The following is a 16,852-nucleotide window of genomic DNA, read 5'->3' on the forward strand; positions in this document are numbered from 1 at the left end:
GGAATTGGAAAATGCAGCCTCGGGTGCGGCTTTTTCCGTCACTTTGAGTCTGTGAGTACGTCTCCAGGAATGACTGATACCATCACTCAGGATAAAAGCAAAAAATACAAACTTTGGTAGCGTGAGAACAGCATTCCTGGAGCTGGACAAATCAAACCTTGTGCAGCAGTCAGGAGCTGAATCAGAGGCATGAGACACACACAAAACTGCTCTGACTCTGTCTTGCTTGGAGTTCTGTCCCCTGGGACAAGAGAGAGAATGATTGGAGAATGATTTCCCATACACACCAGTGATGTGTGTCCATGTGGACCACACAGACAGCTAAAAGCTTGGTTGGTTCAAGGGCCCCTTGCTAATATGGTAATATTCTTATTTCAGTGTAGATCAATGACTTTGTAGCATAGGTGTAGATTTGGGGGAAACAGGTTTATAGCAATATGTTTTCAACATTTTCTGTTATTAAACGCAAAATCCATCCACAAAAAAATAGTTAAGAGTTAGCAGGATTTTTTAAATCATTGAAAGAGATCCTTGATGTTCACCAAGGCTGCATTTATTTGACCAAAAGACAGTAAAACAGCAATATTACGAAATATTATTACAATTTACAGTTTTCTATTTTAATATATTTTAAATAACAATTTATTTCTGTGATGCAAAGCTGAATTTTCAGCAGCCAGTACCCAGTGTCACATTATATTCAGAAATCACTTTAAAGGGATAGTTCACCCAGAAATGTCCCTTTGATATGCTGATTTGGTGCTCCAGAAACATTTATCATTATTATACAATAAATGCTGAAAACACTTGTGCTGCTTAATATTTTGGTGAAAACAGATTTTTTTTTCCAAGCATTTTTTGACAAATAAAAAAAAACTGCATTTATTTGATATACAATTTTTAAAATAACATTACAAATGTCTTTGCTGCCACTTTTGATCCGTTTCATGCAAGGTTTTTTCATGTTACCACCACCACTGCTTCAGAACATTTCACATTTCACCCTCACAGAGAATGATTGCATTACATTATTCAGACAATTACAATACAGCATGGCTAGGACAGGTGTCTACCGGGCCCAGCTGCCAGCCGTTTGTAATTTAAGGGTCACAGCATGTTTCCATTTCTGTTTAAATCAAATTAACCCAACATCTATTTATAGCAGCCTTTATGAACATGTTGGTGGATCCAAGAACCTAGTTGGTAGAGAAAAAGTCTCTGTCAAAAATTGTCTCATTTATTTCTATTTCTATCTCTCCTTAAGAACTTTAAGAGACGCATCTGAGATGAAGTCGATACTTAAATGAAACATAACTGGGAGCTCCATTACGTCTCCTGAGCAATGAAAGAGCTGCCTTTGAGTGATAAAATGTTCCTCTGGGAAGGTCTAAGATGGAAAATAAGAAGTATGATTGTAGATGGCATGCAGATTAAGACAGAAAAAGAATGAAAGATGCTAATGTTGACCTCAATCCTCAAGACTACTACCGATGCCAGAATGTGTTATATCACTTCAAAGACTTATGCAGAAGTGCTTTATCCAACAATTATCCCTCTCATTCAATGTCTATCTTTTGGTGTCATCATTGTTATTCCAGTGCAGTCTTGGAATGCAATGGTTTTTGTGGATTAACGATTTTACTACTGATCAGAATCTGCCAGAAACATCTGGACCAGTGTAGTAAAGCTGCCTCGATGGCAAATGGCTTTTGAGGATATGAAACAATATTTTGACTCTTCACATCATACTGTTTTATTTGACCCTGAAGTACTTAGTTTGAGCATGTAAATGCCTTCGAAATGCTCCTCCTTAACAGAAGATAATGATTATTCCAACCAGAATGAGGTAGTTTACGGCCAGGGGCCTTATAAGTAAGGGCACCTATTCATTCAAATAGCCGAGCTCTTACACCTTCTGTGTTCACACATTTTCTTCAGGCTTGTTTAATATTCTTAAGTTGTAGATAAACACTTGGCATAAGGAAGCTTTTCAATTCACTTGAGAAAGTAGCACCTAATTCCGAGCAAACAGACAGAACAGTTCTCCCCGGTTGAGTTTCAAATGTTGACCTTTGACCTCTCGCTTTCTCTAACCTACAAGTAAACGTGTAGCCACACATGGGCTGTTTGACTACTGAGAATAGCAAGTTTTCTGACAGCTTGTGTTTATTATAACAATTGCTGGAATTCAGCCTAATGAAGGTTTTTATTATCTATAAATAAGGTCAACTGGAGCCAAAGCGCAATGAGTGGAGCGTTTAAGAGAAAGGACAACCAGCAGATGATTGACAAGAGCTGCTGGCAGTTCTGACTGTTGTTCTAACGTCTTAAAGTGACGGTAAGATGACGATGTTCTTTCACAGTTTACTTGTAGATTATCACAGAGTGTGATTGTGAATAGATTTTTAACAGTTTGCTTGATTCATCAACTGTTGTCCATATGTTTGCATGACACATTGTTTGGAAATTTATGTCAACATGAATAGTGCTTTAAGCATTAGAAAATTGTCCCAATCAACCGAATACACAGACATGGAGACAGGAGTTGTGTATATATTTACAGTATATGACAAGATTAGGTCCAAAATCAGAAAATCTGACTTTTAAAGTCTATTTCAAATGTGAAAATGGACAACATTTTAGAAATTAGACAATTTTTCAACAAAGAAATAAAATCAATAAGAAATATCTGAAATTTTATACAAATATTATGTAGATATTACATAGATACACACACACATATACAGTATATATATATATATATATATATATATATATACATATATATATATATACAATTATTTATTTCAAAAATTTTAAAACTGAAAAAAGTTAATTACATCAAGTTTTTAACATCAAATAAAAATGCATGCATGCATACATATAATAATATATGTTTTACTTTGCACTCAATAAAATGTTATATTAAAACACTCACATATATATATACAGAATGAATATAAAACTATATAAACATAAATATGTTATACTTTTTTATGCTAATAAACAATATAGAAACAATATGTCTCTAAAACACAACGATACCTAAAATTAGGGATTCACAACATTTCCTACACGTTTTTATAATGTCATATTTGGGTAAACAAATCTTGCCCACCTTGTCATGCAAACATATGGGCGACAGACGTACATCACATTAGAGCTTAATATAATGGGTAGCTGTTGCCAAGTCTTTATAGAGGCATTGACTCCAGAGTCTTTTCTAGATAGATGAAATCTGGTCCACAGCATTTTCCATTCTTCAAAGAGACTGTAGCAACACCAGCTTCAGTCCTCTAGTCATGAACTCCAGGGAGTAACCATGCTGCCACACTGATGTCCATTATATTTGAAGAGAGAGATAGTTAGCACATGGGAGAAACGGAAAGGGAGAGTGAGAAGGCAACAATGAGCCATAAAGGCTGATTTCAGCCACCTGTGCTCTTGTGCTCAGCTCATTCTTTCTGTGTGACACACTGTGCGCAGATAATTTCGCTTATGCAAATGTTTTTTGTTCAAAGAAAATTATTGGGCACGCTTCAGAGAAATGAGCTGAAGAACAAAACGAAGGAGAAAAGAATGTAGAGAAGTTTAAATGAGAAAAAGTTGGATGAATTATTAAAGTCTTTTGCATATCCACCTTTTCCCCATTATGCCGAACCGATGGCCTGGTAATTAAAGTCATGCACTGATGGGATTGGTGCGTTCTGTGCCACCGTGCTCCTTTATTGCACTTTGTCATTTTGGCACATTTGAGACAGGAAGGGGGTTGTGAAAGGAGACTGGAAAACTGAGCATAGGTCTAACGGAATCGAGGGCAGTAAATAACGTAGACCACCAACACTGGTGTGTTTCTTGATAAATGAGAATTGTTCTACTCTTAGTTCATGTAGAACACACACACCTTGTCTGTGATGACAATTTAGGCATTTCAGGCAATTGTTTTTTTTTTTATCTTTGGAAAGTTGATATTACAGGATAGAGGGATGTTTGCTTTGTGGTTTGATATTGTTATAAGATATAGTGGCCCAACCAGTCTAAACGAGATTAAGCAGCATTAAAATCTTTTCCATGCAAGTTTTTGTCCAACCTGCCTCGACTGCAGTAACTAGGCTACTAGGTTTCCATTTCTGCATCTTTATTCTGTGTTGCCCCATCCCTCCCTCCATTCTCCATAAAATATATTCTGACTGGTTGTGATTTTTCATCATGCAGAATTTTCACTTTCAGACAAATTACTGTCTTGAATCTTTTCACATCACACCTGACTTATCCTAGAGTAATAACATCCGAAGCGGGTGACTTATCCATGGAGAACATGCTCCTTGATGAAGATCGTTTGTTGAACCTAGAGCAACACTATCCATAATCCTAAACAAAAAAATCTGAAAAGGTGATCAATAAAAATGTTTCAAGCCCTCAACTCTAAAATCTGATTGTTTGGACTGTTATTCTAAGTTAAACACGTACTGCATGGTTAAATCATGTTATTTCAATCTAGTGTCATTATAAAAAGTTCCAGTTAAACATGTAGGCCATAACAAGAGATGTTAGCCAGAAAGGTCTATTTAATATGCCTGCAAACCATCAGTGTAAGACACCACGTCTTTAATGTATCACAGCTGCTGGGAATCAGTCCTCACACACGACAGACAGTGACCTTGGTGTCTCATTAGTACGTTCGTTTAGTGTGTGCGATGATTAACAGTCCTGCTGGGGCCTTCCTGTCCATTGTGTTCAGCAGCCAAACTGCCTGAAGGATCTTACAAACACCAGGGACAGTGAGATGAACCGTCCCAATGTGACATTAACACACCTGCAAATATTAAAATAATTTACACAAAAAGGACAATTCTGCCATTATTCACAAAACCTTCATGCCATTCCAAACCTGTATGATTTTATTTCTTCTTTGGAACACAAAAAGTCAGATTTTGTAAAGTGAATTTCGGCCTTGTTAGTGACTTTGGAAAGACGATATTATTCACCACATGACTTGTGCTGGTTTCAATCTGGCACACAGACCTGAAACATCTGCTTGTTTTTTTATATTGAAATTCTTAAGCGAAAAAAGAATTTGCACAACATCTACACAATTGAGTTGAAGTTCACATCCCAAATCAATATAAAGTACTTCAGATGCCCGACTGTGGAAGATATACAGTTACAGAGATGAAAACAGATGTCTTCGTCAGCCAGACTGAGATAAGAATTTGTTTCTTGTCTGTTTTTATTGATAGGAAATTCGAAAATTGCCTTATGTTTTTAAAACAGCAATAAATGTCAGAGAGGTTTGGAGTTGCGTTTGAGTGCTTTTCAATGTGCTTACCATCCCTGTAACTTCATTCATGACTAGCAGCATATTTTTTTCCTGTCTACTATATGTATATGTATAATATTTTATTTCTGTTTCCATTCACATGTCTGTCACTCTATGTGTCCTAGGCTCAACAACAGGTCATTTCCCAGGACGAGGCACAGGAGGAAGTCGCTTTCTTGTAAAATAAAAATAATTATTTTAAATCAAATTTCACAGTTTTCTGAAGCAGAGCTGCAAGGAAGCGTGCTCAGTGCTTTGAAAGGCAGCTCTGCTTCAAAAGGGAGGGAGAACGAGAGCTATATTGAAAAGAGTAAGTGGGAGAAATGTACTTTTATCTCCGCACAGGAATATGATGCGGCCCATTTTGCAAATTGACTTCGAAGGCCACAGTTCTGCAGTATTTCTGCAGCCACCCGCCCCTCACTTTGAGAAATATACAGCTGAAGTCCGGTTCTGCAAGGATGCTTCGTGATTTACGATGTAGAGGGATGGGTTCCCATCTGGGACTCCAGCCACTGCCGGACAGGAGATTTACGGGTACAATGACACCACTGATTACTTTCGGACGCCGAGGAGAAATGGACACAGTTTGTTTTTCACCCCTTTCCATCTTTAAAGCCTGGACTGAGCATGGGCCTAGATCTGAGTCTGTGCCCCTGAGCAGCGGCACCGGGGTTTGCTTATGGACACACACAGGCTAACTTGGACGAGCCCAAGTCGATAAATAACATATGCAGACTGATGGGAAACCCATACTGTATCTCCATCGACGAGAAATGCAGAGACATTGTCATGACCCCAGAAACCACACTTGCTCTAGGAGCCGTTCGACTCCATCCCTCTCGTTTTGACAAATTTGTGAGTCTTCCTGTGTGTTCTGAGGAGGCCAAACCGTGGACATCCAGAGTTCAGCTAAACCCAATACAGTCTGAAAACAACTGCTAAGGTTCGACTGACCTCATGCTGGACTAAATGGCTTGATAGCTTTGTAAATATGGCTTCCGGCAACTGAATTCCCTTCTTTTTCATTTACCAACAACAAGAACCCCAAATCCATTAAGAAAGAAAATGCAAAATGAAAGACAACGCTGCCTAACACTCTAACGCAGTCAATAAATCAGACAGAAACCTTAAATGCGGACTGGATTGAAGTCATTTTTCTTCACGTTGAAATTCTCAAGACATTTTCAGTTTCATGCACGGCACAGAAACCTTACTAAAGACATTTGTGTAATATAAGCAGAGAGGAACTCTTTTGATGATCGAGACAGGTCTGTGTTCCACCCAGCCCTATGCAAACAATGTGCCTGCCTATCTGTCTGCTTGCCATGTGTCCTCAAAGGGACATGAAGTGTCTCATATACATTTGACACAAAGAACGGGTTATGTGACATAAGCCAGGTGGACTCAGTAGGACCCGACATTGTGGTTTCTCAAAGACCACACATTTGCTTGATCGCTCCACCCAGGGCCTGCTTGCTGGCAACTCAGTTTCATCGGTCTTCTCACAAGTTTGGGTGAAAAGCTTTGTAAGATTGATGATCCATGGCCAATTACTGGCTTAGCCCTTGAGTCTCACAAAGAAAGCATGAGCTCGGACGTAAACACATAGCACAAAGACGTAGGGGCTGGAAATACATGTGGCTCCACAATATGTAAGTGTTTCCCTAAAATATGACTGGAATGTTCATCACTCTTAAATAAAATCAAAGTATTATTCAAAGAACGTATAGAAAAACTTTAAATATGAACAATATTTTGATGTGAGAGTAAGTGAAGGTTTCAATATCTATACCAATCAAGCCAATTTCACTCATTTCACACAGTGTTTAAAATAAATTAATATCTTTATTCACCAAGAATGCATTAAATTGATTAAAAGTGGCTGTAAAGACGTATAATATTACAAACCATTTCTGTTTCATATACATGTAGGTATTATGATTTTCATTAAAGAATCCTTGGAAACAAAGTATCACGATTTTCACAAAAATATTAAGCAGCACAACTATTAAATGATTTGTGAAGGATCATGTGACACTGAAGACTGGAGTAATGGCTTCTGAAAACTCACGTCATTTATTATAAATTATAATAACATTTCATAATATTTCAGTTGTTACTGTATTTTTGATCAAGCAATTGTGTAGCCTTTAAAAAAACTTATGAACAGTGTGTGTCTTATTTTGGATCTTAAAAGTTTTGGGTACTTTGACATTCAAAATAAAAAATAAAATAAAAATAATCCATACAAATTTGGATTGATATGAAGGTGAGTAAATGATGGCAAATTAAATTTTTAGATGAACTATCCCTTTAACACGCCCCTGTTTTTATCCATAGATGAGACTTCAGGACTATCTCTTAAAATAATCTCATTCCACAGCCTGATCCTGGTATGAAGAAAGGAGGGGCCGGCGCATCTGACGCCTTATGGTTGACGAGCACCAGGGCGCCAGGCGAAAGCTTGTTAGACAAACTCTGACAACAAGACGCTGCCCTTGAAAATCAATTATAAACACAGGAGCTTCCCTGCATCTGTTTCTGCTCGCAATTTTGTGGGGCTGTCTGTCTTGGATTTCGGTTTTATCCTCCCTCACTTTGGTCAGCTTCCACGGCAGTTCAAACGGCCATCCCTGAAGGATTAGTGCAAGTTTTTAAACCCACAGGGACAGAGTGTGTAAATCATGAATGGGTGAGCAAGAGTGATGACAGGTCATGGGACCTGGTGCTTATTGGGATGAGCAGTTTATGGGAGCAGTTGGGATGTTTTGCATTGCATCTGCTTTGCCTGGTCTCCTGTTCCCAACAAGTAAACAATCATAAAAAATAACTTTGACTGATTAAAAAGGGGTGCAGACAAGTTTGCGCAGAGAAGTTATGGTTTCCCAATCTTTAAGGGTCCTCTAATGGCCCTTTAGGGCTCGGCTTACACTACCTGGGGCCCGGGGTTACTCACAATTGTTTTAACATGCCACCATTCCATTGCACCAACAAATGCCAAGTCCTGTGCTGATTAACAAAAAAGTTTAGTTCAAAGCTACATAATTGAAAATTTTAAGTAACCCAGGGAGGGTCTACCTAATTTCTATCTACAGTAATTGTTCACAAATCTTTCAAACCCCAATGACTATTTTTGCGAGTTATTAAGTCAGAATTTTTAGATATAAACTCGCAATGCTGACTTTTTTCTCTCATAATTGCTAGTTTATATCTCACAATTTTGACTTTATAAGATGCAATTGTGAATTAAGTCAGAATTGTGCGATGTAAACAGGCAATTCTGAGAACATATCAGTACCCCCCCCCCCCCCCTCAAAATTGGACTTTATAACTCACAATTCTGACTTTATTTCTCACAATTTTGTTTATATCCCGCAATTATGAGAAAAAAGTCACTATATATCGCAATTCTGACTTTATTTCTCAGAATTGTGAGTTAATATCTCTCAATTCTGACTTTATAACTTGCAATTGCAAGTTTATATCTCACAATTGTGAGAAAAAAGTCAGAATTGTGAGATAAAAAGTCAGTTACCTTTTTTATTTTTCTTATTGTGTAATGGGCTTCCATACATTTTAGAGTGTATTTGAACTCAGAAGAACATAGAAAATACACCTCATGCAAATCTCTCTTTCTTTCTTTCTTTCTTTCTTTCTTTCTTTCTTTCTTTCTTTCTTTCTTTCTTTCTTTCTTTCAGGGGGGTGGGGTATTGTTTTTGCCATTCTAATTGATGCTGTGCGTTAGCAAATAGTTGTAGGCAATAGGCATATATATTTGCTCCAGCATAAACACAAATTGCTTTCATAAATAAAATCTTGAACACTATTGTACATCGTATCATATATCTCTTCCATCAGTGCGTGACCCCAACAGACACCCTTCAGTATATTTCAGTCACAGTCCCTTTGTTCGTGTGTCTTCTTTTCTCTCTCCTTGGCCTGAAAGAATGCTTACAGTCTATCTCAAGATGCTACATTCTGACATGATGAAAGACCACCACAGTGGATGAGACCTCTGTCTGTGGGCTCTGAAAAGCGCCGTGTGTTAAGCAGATCCACCCAATCAGGCTGCATTGTTCTGAAGCCCTCCAGGCCATCTGCCTCTCAGGTTGGTCAAAGCTGAAGACCTTGTGCTGAGCAGGATGTGGAGGCATGTCTAGCATTATGACCTCCCTATATCTATAGTCTTTACCCTATGGAGCATCTAATTCAATTATCATACACCTCTATATGACAATAGTCATTGTAGATGTCTGTTCTGAAGGCTGAGGGAAGCACTTAGAAGTAGTCTAGAAGAACAAAGAGTGTGAGCATTCTTGATTAGCATCCTTGGTTACAAATGGCACATGAGGACACAATGAGAACCATTACCACATGTTTACCATATTGTCTTTGTGAAGGCAATTCAGTCAACTCGATTTTGATTGTATAAAGTGAATAATATCAGTTTTTACAGTCTCTTCTTATAAATGATGAATATTTCTTGCTGATAATTACAAGTGTCCAATCAGATTTGTCACTATGGACATCTATTATAATAAACAAACAATTTCCTGAGCTTATTTTCTCATCCTCATTTTTCCATTCAATGCATTGTCAACAAGCACGCAAATGATGTTATTCTTGGGGAATCAGATTACATGAATTGCTGCAAATCGTGGAGCAAAACAACAATGAATCCGACTGAATGACACTGATTTTTTTTTTGTATTTCATCAGGAAAGGTCAAACAACTTTAGCACAGAGATACTTATCTGACATTTTTTTTTAAGTTTTATTATTATTATTTCCTTTATAATAAAAAAGCCTGAAAAGCTTGTGTATAATTATTTAACTCCAATAATAATTAATCATTATTATGAACTAATATCTTACTACAGTGTGTAAGACCAGTCCTGACTTTTTTTGTGTGTTATATTTAATATATAATAAAATATAAAATATATTATTATTATTACATATTTATTTATTAAACGTTTTTATTCTAAACAACCATAAAATCAGCAGGACATTTTGTCTGTTATTTAGTTATGATTTACTTGGCAGCCAATCCATAGTGAAATCTAATTATTCCAAAATCTGCCAATAACTACAAATTAAACATCAAATTGTTTCTTGGGTATGATTATGTCATATTGTGCAACTTTTTAGGGCACTCGTTTAAGCATATTAGGTCAATATATGTATTGTATTGTATGTACACACATGCAAAACTTTATATGATTACAATTAAAACAAACAAAAACTACATGTACACACAAATCAGCTGCACTATTGTAAAGTGCTGCAGGCTCATTTATTATTTTCTTGTAGTGGGATTTCAAGTGAGACAAAACCTACCAGCACAATAGCATGCACCTCGAATCAAACCACTCTCAAAAAAGTTCACAGGGTCAAAGCTGCAATCCCTTCTTGTTGCACAACTCCTGTCTGTGGGAGCTGAATAGAGCTCATGATCTGTGGCTGTTAGAACGTACCGCTGGGCATTGCTGACATTCATCAGCGCTGCATCTGGATAGGGGGGTGAGATTAGATCATGCAATCTGCTAGGAGAGGATGGGAGGGCAGGCCAGGAAGTGCTGTAATGAATGAGATGAATCAGGGAAATGGGTTTGGATGGCGGGTTTCAACCATCAGGCCTTTAATACTGGAGGAAAATATTCAAGATCATCAAGAAATGTCTGAGTGTATTTACTGATAAAATGGAAATTGATCTTATTAGGAGATCTTTAACAGACAACAGTATTTCTGTTGCTCTTACAAACAGGCTGAATCATCATACGGGGTTATCAGATGTTGCAAACTACTGTATCGGTATTAGGAAATTACGAATCACATACAAGACATGCAATAAGATAGAAGACCATTGCAGGTCTTGGTAGCCCATCCATAATATATTATTGTATTTTTAGATTTTAATAGCCACACATTTGTACATAAAGTAATGTTTCCTTCATTTTCAAGTTATTTGAGTAGTCTTGACTAAAATAAAGTGTGCATCATAACTTAATCATAATTATAAAGGAATCTATTGAATCAGAAAAGGCCACAGCTGCAGGCAAATAACTAATAATTCTCATACTGTTGTAATTCACACGGCTAACACATATTTATATATATCTTTCATTCATTAGCTTTATTTTTTATCATTAAAAACACTTAAGATAGTTTTCTAGGATTGCCACAGTACTTGTAATTTAATGCTCACATTGTACTTTGCTTCGCGCGCGTGCACGTGCCTTCCAGCAGGACACACGTGACAGGAAACACTACTCTTCACAGCGAGGTCAAGATGGCGCGCTGCAGCATGTGAAGGAGACTCAGCGGCAGCCGGTCGTTCGCTTGAGGAACATGTACAAAACACCATGTAGTAGACTGACGGGAGTCTGGAAATGCCTTCCACGTGATGGTATTAATAACTATATCATGTTAATGAGGCATATGTGAGCTTTCGCTCGTTCCGAGGTGGTATTTTGGCATTTTGCTAACCGGTTAGCCTAGCCGCCGAAGCGCTACTGCAGCAGCATGACCTTAAAATAACATCACAGTTTACACGACATGACCATATTTTAAAAGAAATCCCCGTAACTACATGCACTGACGTAGACATAGAAGTATTTTCTGCTCTGCTTTGTGCATATTGCTTGATACAAATCATTTGAGTTACATTGCCCATTGTATAATCATGTAGTCTTATGTCTGTAAATCTATCTATCTATGAGACTGTCCTGCAAATATTGTTTATATTATAAAAACTGCTGTATTGTGTCCTCGTGAGTGTTGCAGGTGTCAGTTTTGATATGATGCTATGTGTTATTTGGCTTGACATCACTGTGAAGTTGTCAAATATCTAGTAAATTGAGTCGAGATGACATAGTGATACACTCCGACAACCACTGAGTTGATAAAGATTAAGCATTTCTTATGCAACTGGTATTTCTAATAGGAAAGTTTCACATTCATAATTTTTTTTTTCTCGCTTTAAAAAAATACTCCAAACTTTGTTTCTATACACAAATATAAAGGTAAAAATTAAGATATGAACAGGTAGGACATTTTCGTGTATAGTGGCACCCCTGCTGTATTTCTTACCTTTGAATTAATATTTCTCATTGTGTTTTTGTTGTTGTTGACAGCATTAATTAAAATGAATGTCAGTATGAATTAATGTCTTGTCTTGTTGAAGGTTTGGTTGGTGTCAGCGTGCAGCAGAAGCTCATTACAAATGTGGCTAGGAGTCATATGAGTGCCAGGAGTCTGATTCAGCTCTGCAGGAAAAATCAAGCAGAATGGATCACGTTCCAGCATCTCTGCTTTCTGAAGAGACAGGTATAGGTATAGCCTTTGTGGATGCATAACCAGTAATACACTGACCAAGGCAATCCAGCTCTAAAATGATCTATTTATAGACATTATTGATATTATGTAGCATTTTTTTGAGACAACTCTCTTATAATACTTTTGCAGGGGAATACTATTTCTATGTAATATTATTTTACTCAATTATTCGTTAAATTACTGCAAATTACATTATGCATATTCAAATTCTGTGCATCTTCCCATTTTAGCATAATTAACTGATTAAATTGAAATCCATCAAATGTCATAGCCATATTTCTTCCCTCTTCCCACAGTATGTGAAGAGCAGCAGCGGTCTCTGCCAGAGAGCGAGACCTAAGCAGGATCCTGTTGCCTCTGTGCTGGACGATCGAGATGATTCTGTGGTCAGTCAGGTTCAGCAGATCCCAGCCTTAAAGCCTGAACCAGGTACTGTGGTGCTGCCATGTGACCCGGTTGAACCAGAAGCGGTTAGGGCAGCCCGCTTGGAGGCCCGGCAATGGAAGGAGTTGAAGGTTGAATACAGTGATTTACCAGGGATTTACGCACGGCTCTCCAAACTTAAATTAACAGGTATGATATGTATTTTGTATAAATCAAAGTCATATTGCAGTATAAGATACATACTTTTAATTGAGCAATATGTAGTTACTTATGCAGTAATCAAAGCTAAACTGCTGATCATGAAGTTCATGGAAAGTTAAATGTGATGCTTAAAAAAAAAGCACTGACATAGGCTGTGCAATTTCCAAAATAATAATATTTTATGTGATAAGCATTCCACTTATTTGTTCTGCATAATTAACTTGCATAATATGCTGGAAATTATACTTCTGACAACTTTTAGTGAAATGATAGCAGAACATTTATTGATGTCTAATAACCTGATGACATCTAGCTAACATTCTTCTGACTCTTCTTAGATTGAGTCTTAAATTTAATAGCATTTTTTTATCACTTTTACTTTTGTTCATTATTTTTAATTTACTTCTGTCATTATATTTTTGCTGAAACTGCAGTTCCTGTTTTAACTAAATCAATAAGCTATTTGGTAACTTTGCTCTTTCTTTTTGTCCATAGCTCTTGTGGTTACTACGGCAGCTGCTGGCTATGCCATGGCTCCAGTGCCCTTTGACCCCGTCACTTTTTTGTTGGCTTCAGTTGGAACGGGTCTCTCTTCCTGTACAGCCAATTCCATCAATCAGGTCAGTCACCCCATGCACATTCATAAAATAACTGCACACTCAGCAGACCGTGACTGGACCAAACACATTATATGATGCCAAGTGATCTGACGTCCAGCTGGAACAAACTAGCAAGTGTTAGATCACTTCATTGCCTGCACATTTGTGCATGTGTATATTAAAAGCTGTACATGTCTGATGTTGTGTACCTCTAGATCTTTGTGTAGATGTAGTTTTCTTTTGTATTGCAGAATTAATTTTAGGATAATCGTTTCCCTGCTTCAGAATGATAAAGCACATTTACCTCCAAATTCTTATAACGTTTCTGTTACTGTCTCGCTTATTTTTTAATGATGATTAATTTCAGCATTATTTTATTTTATTTTTTCTATTACAGTAACAAAAACAATTAATTAAAACAAAAAAGTTAATAATTTTATTTATTTCAAAAATATTACTTTTATACATTGTAGTATTAATATTTTAAATAATACAATTAATTAACTTTAATTAATTAAATAAGTGAGACAGTTACTGAAACGTTATAGTAATAAGAATTTGGAGGTAAAATGTGCTTTATCATCCTGAACATTTGCTGCTGCTTATAGTCTAATTCTGAAAATAGTCTAATTCAGTCTAATACTGAATTTTATGGAACTGGAGTGAGTACTGTGTACAATTATTATTTTTTGGTTGTTGTCTAGATATTTCACTAGCAATGGCCTTTATTTTCACACTAATACAAATGTACTTGCATTGTAGCTTTTACCGTGGTTTGATTGCAAAAGTAGACATCTGACATCTAAAAAATGTGATGACCAGAGTTTGGCTAGATGTGTTGATGCAAGCCCAGGGCAGACCACACAAATCCAGTTGTAGATGGTTAGAAATGTATTACCCGCTAGTTTTGGTACTTAACCTCGACTCTGCACAAGCATTCCAGTCAGAGTAATTGCCTACTTGGCGGTCTGTTGATTTTTCCTATTGTTTTGCTTGTGTACAGCTAAATGGATGAAGTCTCATTGCAGCGTTGGCTTGACTTCAGTGAGTCCTGCAATGCCCAGCAGAGTTTCATTGTGTTACACAAACACGGGACACAAGCACTCGATATGGGCTCTCACAGTGCACTTTGTCGTTAGTTTAGAGAGAAAGAAAAGAAATCAGCGCTTAAGTGAGCCAATTGTAGAATCTTTTACATTCCACTCCTGCTGTGTGTCTAAAAAATACAATAGGCCAGATTAGCTGTGCCGCTCTGATGTTTTTCAGATTAAAGAATTTGCCAGGCTAGAATGAGAAGAAACAGAGAGCGGTTGCATACGCTGTGTTTTGCTCCATCCGTAATGAGCTTTCTGCTCCAAACAGAGTATGTTCTGTACAGTAATGCTCTTCGTGACTCATTAGCCAGATTGAAGACTGTTTCATCAACTCATTTTAACGCCTGTGGCTTCTTGACCAATACCCAGGCGTGGCCTGGAATTTGTTGAAGGTCACAGTGACACCACTGGGCCGAGCCCAACCCTGGCTGAGTTCACCCGATTACCTGTTTTTAGCAGGAAGGTTTGTACACTTGGACCTTTTTCTTTTTTAGTGACGTCTCTGTAGTGCACTTACTCGTTGCATTGTTCTCTTTTCCCGACCTTGTGTCACATGCTGGTGGACTTTCTTACCTGAAGCTTAGATGGTGCAGAAACGTACAAGCAAATATTTGCTTCTCAGATTGGGCATAAATGCCTTCAACGATTCAGGTTATCTCATAGGCCACTTCATGATTGATTGCTAACCTTTTTCTGTGATATTCCTACATGGCATAGGTGTGTGTTTGGCTTACATGTTTGACTAGATTTTATCCACTGCTACCTGATTTATTTGATCATAAGTACAATAAAGTATTGAACTATTATAACAGTTTAAAATAACTATTTTCTGTTTTAATGTTAAAATGTAATTTGTACCTGCGATGGAAAAAAAAAAGTTTATTTTTTTGTTTTGTTTTTTTAGCATTTTAATTTTGAGTGTCACATGATCCTTCAGATATTGTTTTAATATACTGATTTGGTGCTCAAGAAACATTTATTATTATACATTTGGAAACATGTACTGTTTAGTATTTTTGTGGAAACTTTTTTTTCAGGATACTTTGAATAGAAAGTTCAAAAGAATAGCATTTATTTGAAAAAAAAAAATATATATATATCTAATATATATGCATAAAATGAAATATATAAAACAATATATTTTGATGATTAAAAGGTGTCAGAATGCTGTTGAATGACAGACTGTGCACCTTTGAATTGATACTAAATTAGTAATTCATCCAGTAGATGAGTTAAAAACTTGGGGGAAAAACTTGGATAGGCATGAAAGGTTTAAAGAAATCTTACTGCGAAGAAGCCAACTCATTCTCCAAGTCATTTTTGAAGTTATAGAAATGTAGAAAAGGTTGATTAGCTGTAATTGACATCTTTGCGCAAGTTAAAATCAGGGCTCACCTGGTCTTTAAGTGTGTTTAACACTGAAATGGATACAAGGTCTAAGAGTCTGAGGTAGCGGTCAAACGCGGCGCGAGTGAAGGCGGACAGATGGATGCTCTGTAAATTTGTTGTGTTTGATGTGCCGTCTTTGAAGTTCTAATTGAGCAGGAACTGTGAGGAGGGATGGAGTTCTTCAAACAGGTTCATCAATCACGTGTGCTTTTATATGCCCAAAAAGCATGTTGAAACACAGATATCAGATGGTAGTTTTATTATTTAAGTGGAACTTGGATATTTCTAATGCATACTTAGGTTTACTTTGCTCTGTATTGTCTAGAAGGCCTTGTGACTTCTGCAAGTGTTTCTGAAGGTTCAGTCTGAGACTAATAGGCTTTCTGTGGCTTCAGAGGACATTTAATCCATAGACTGTGGAGCTGGCTTTCTTGTGGCAAGTGATTGGCATTTGCACGGAGTCTTCACTCCACACGTTACAGAGCCTGTGTCTGGCCTCTCTGTCTTGCCTCCTACTCAGAGTT

The 16,852-nt window shown here is 37.1% G+C and overlaps 1 protein-coding gene across 1 annotated transcript in view; it reads left to right on the forward strand.

Moving 5' to 3' along the window:
* The first annotated feature begins 11,600 nt into the window (after window positions 1-11,600).
* Window positions 11,601-16,852, forward strand: part of LOC306858040 (protoheme IX farnesyltransferase, mitochondrial-like) — a 40,443-nt gene continuing 35,191 nt past the window's right edge. Inside the window, exons 1-4 of the mRNA XM_079398400.1 lie at window positions 11,601-11,732; window positions 12,510-12,652; window positions 12,958-13,234; window positions 13,742-13,866. Coding sequence (XP_079254526.1) covers window positions 11,675-11,732; window positions 12,510-12,652; window positions 12,958-13,234; window positions 13,742-13,866 — 603 coding nt within the window. The 5' untranslated portion in view covers window positions 11,601-11,674. The remainder of the gene's footprint in view (window positions 11,733-12,509; window positions 12,653-12,957; window positions 13,235-13,741; window positions 13,867-16,852) is intronic.

The sequence above is a fragment of the Barbus barbus genome, assembly GCF_936440315.1.
Source record: "Barbus barbus genome assembly, chromosome: 38".
Taxonomy (NCBI): Eukaryota; Metazoa; Chordata; class Actinopteri; order Cypriniformes; family Cyprinidae; genus Barbus; species Barbus barbus.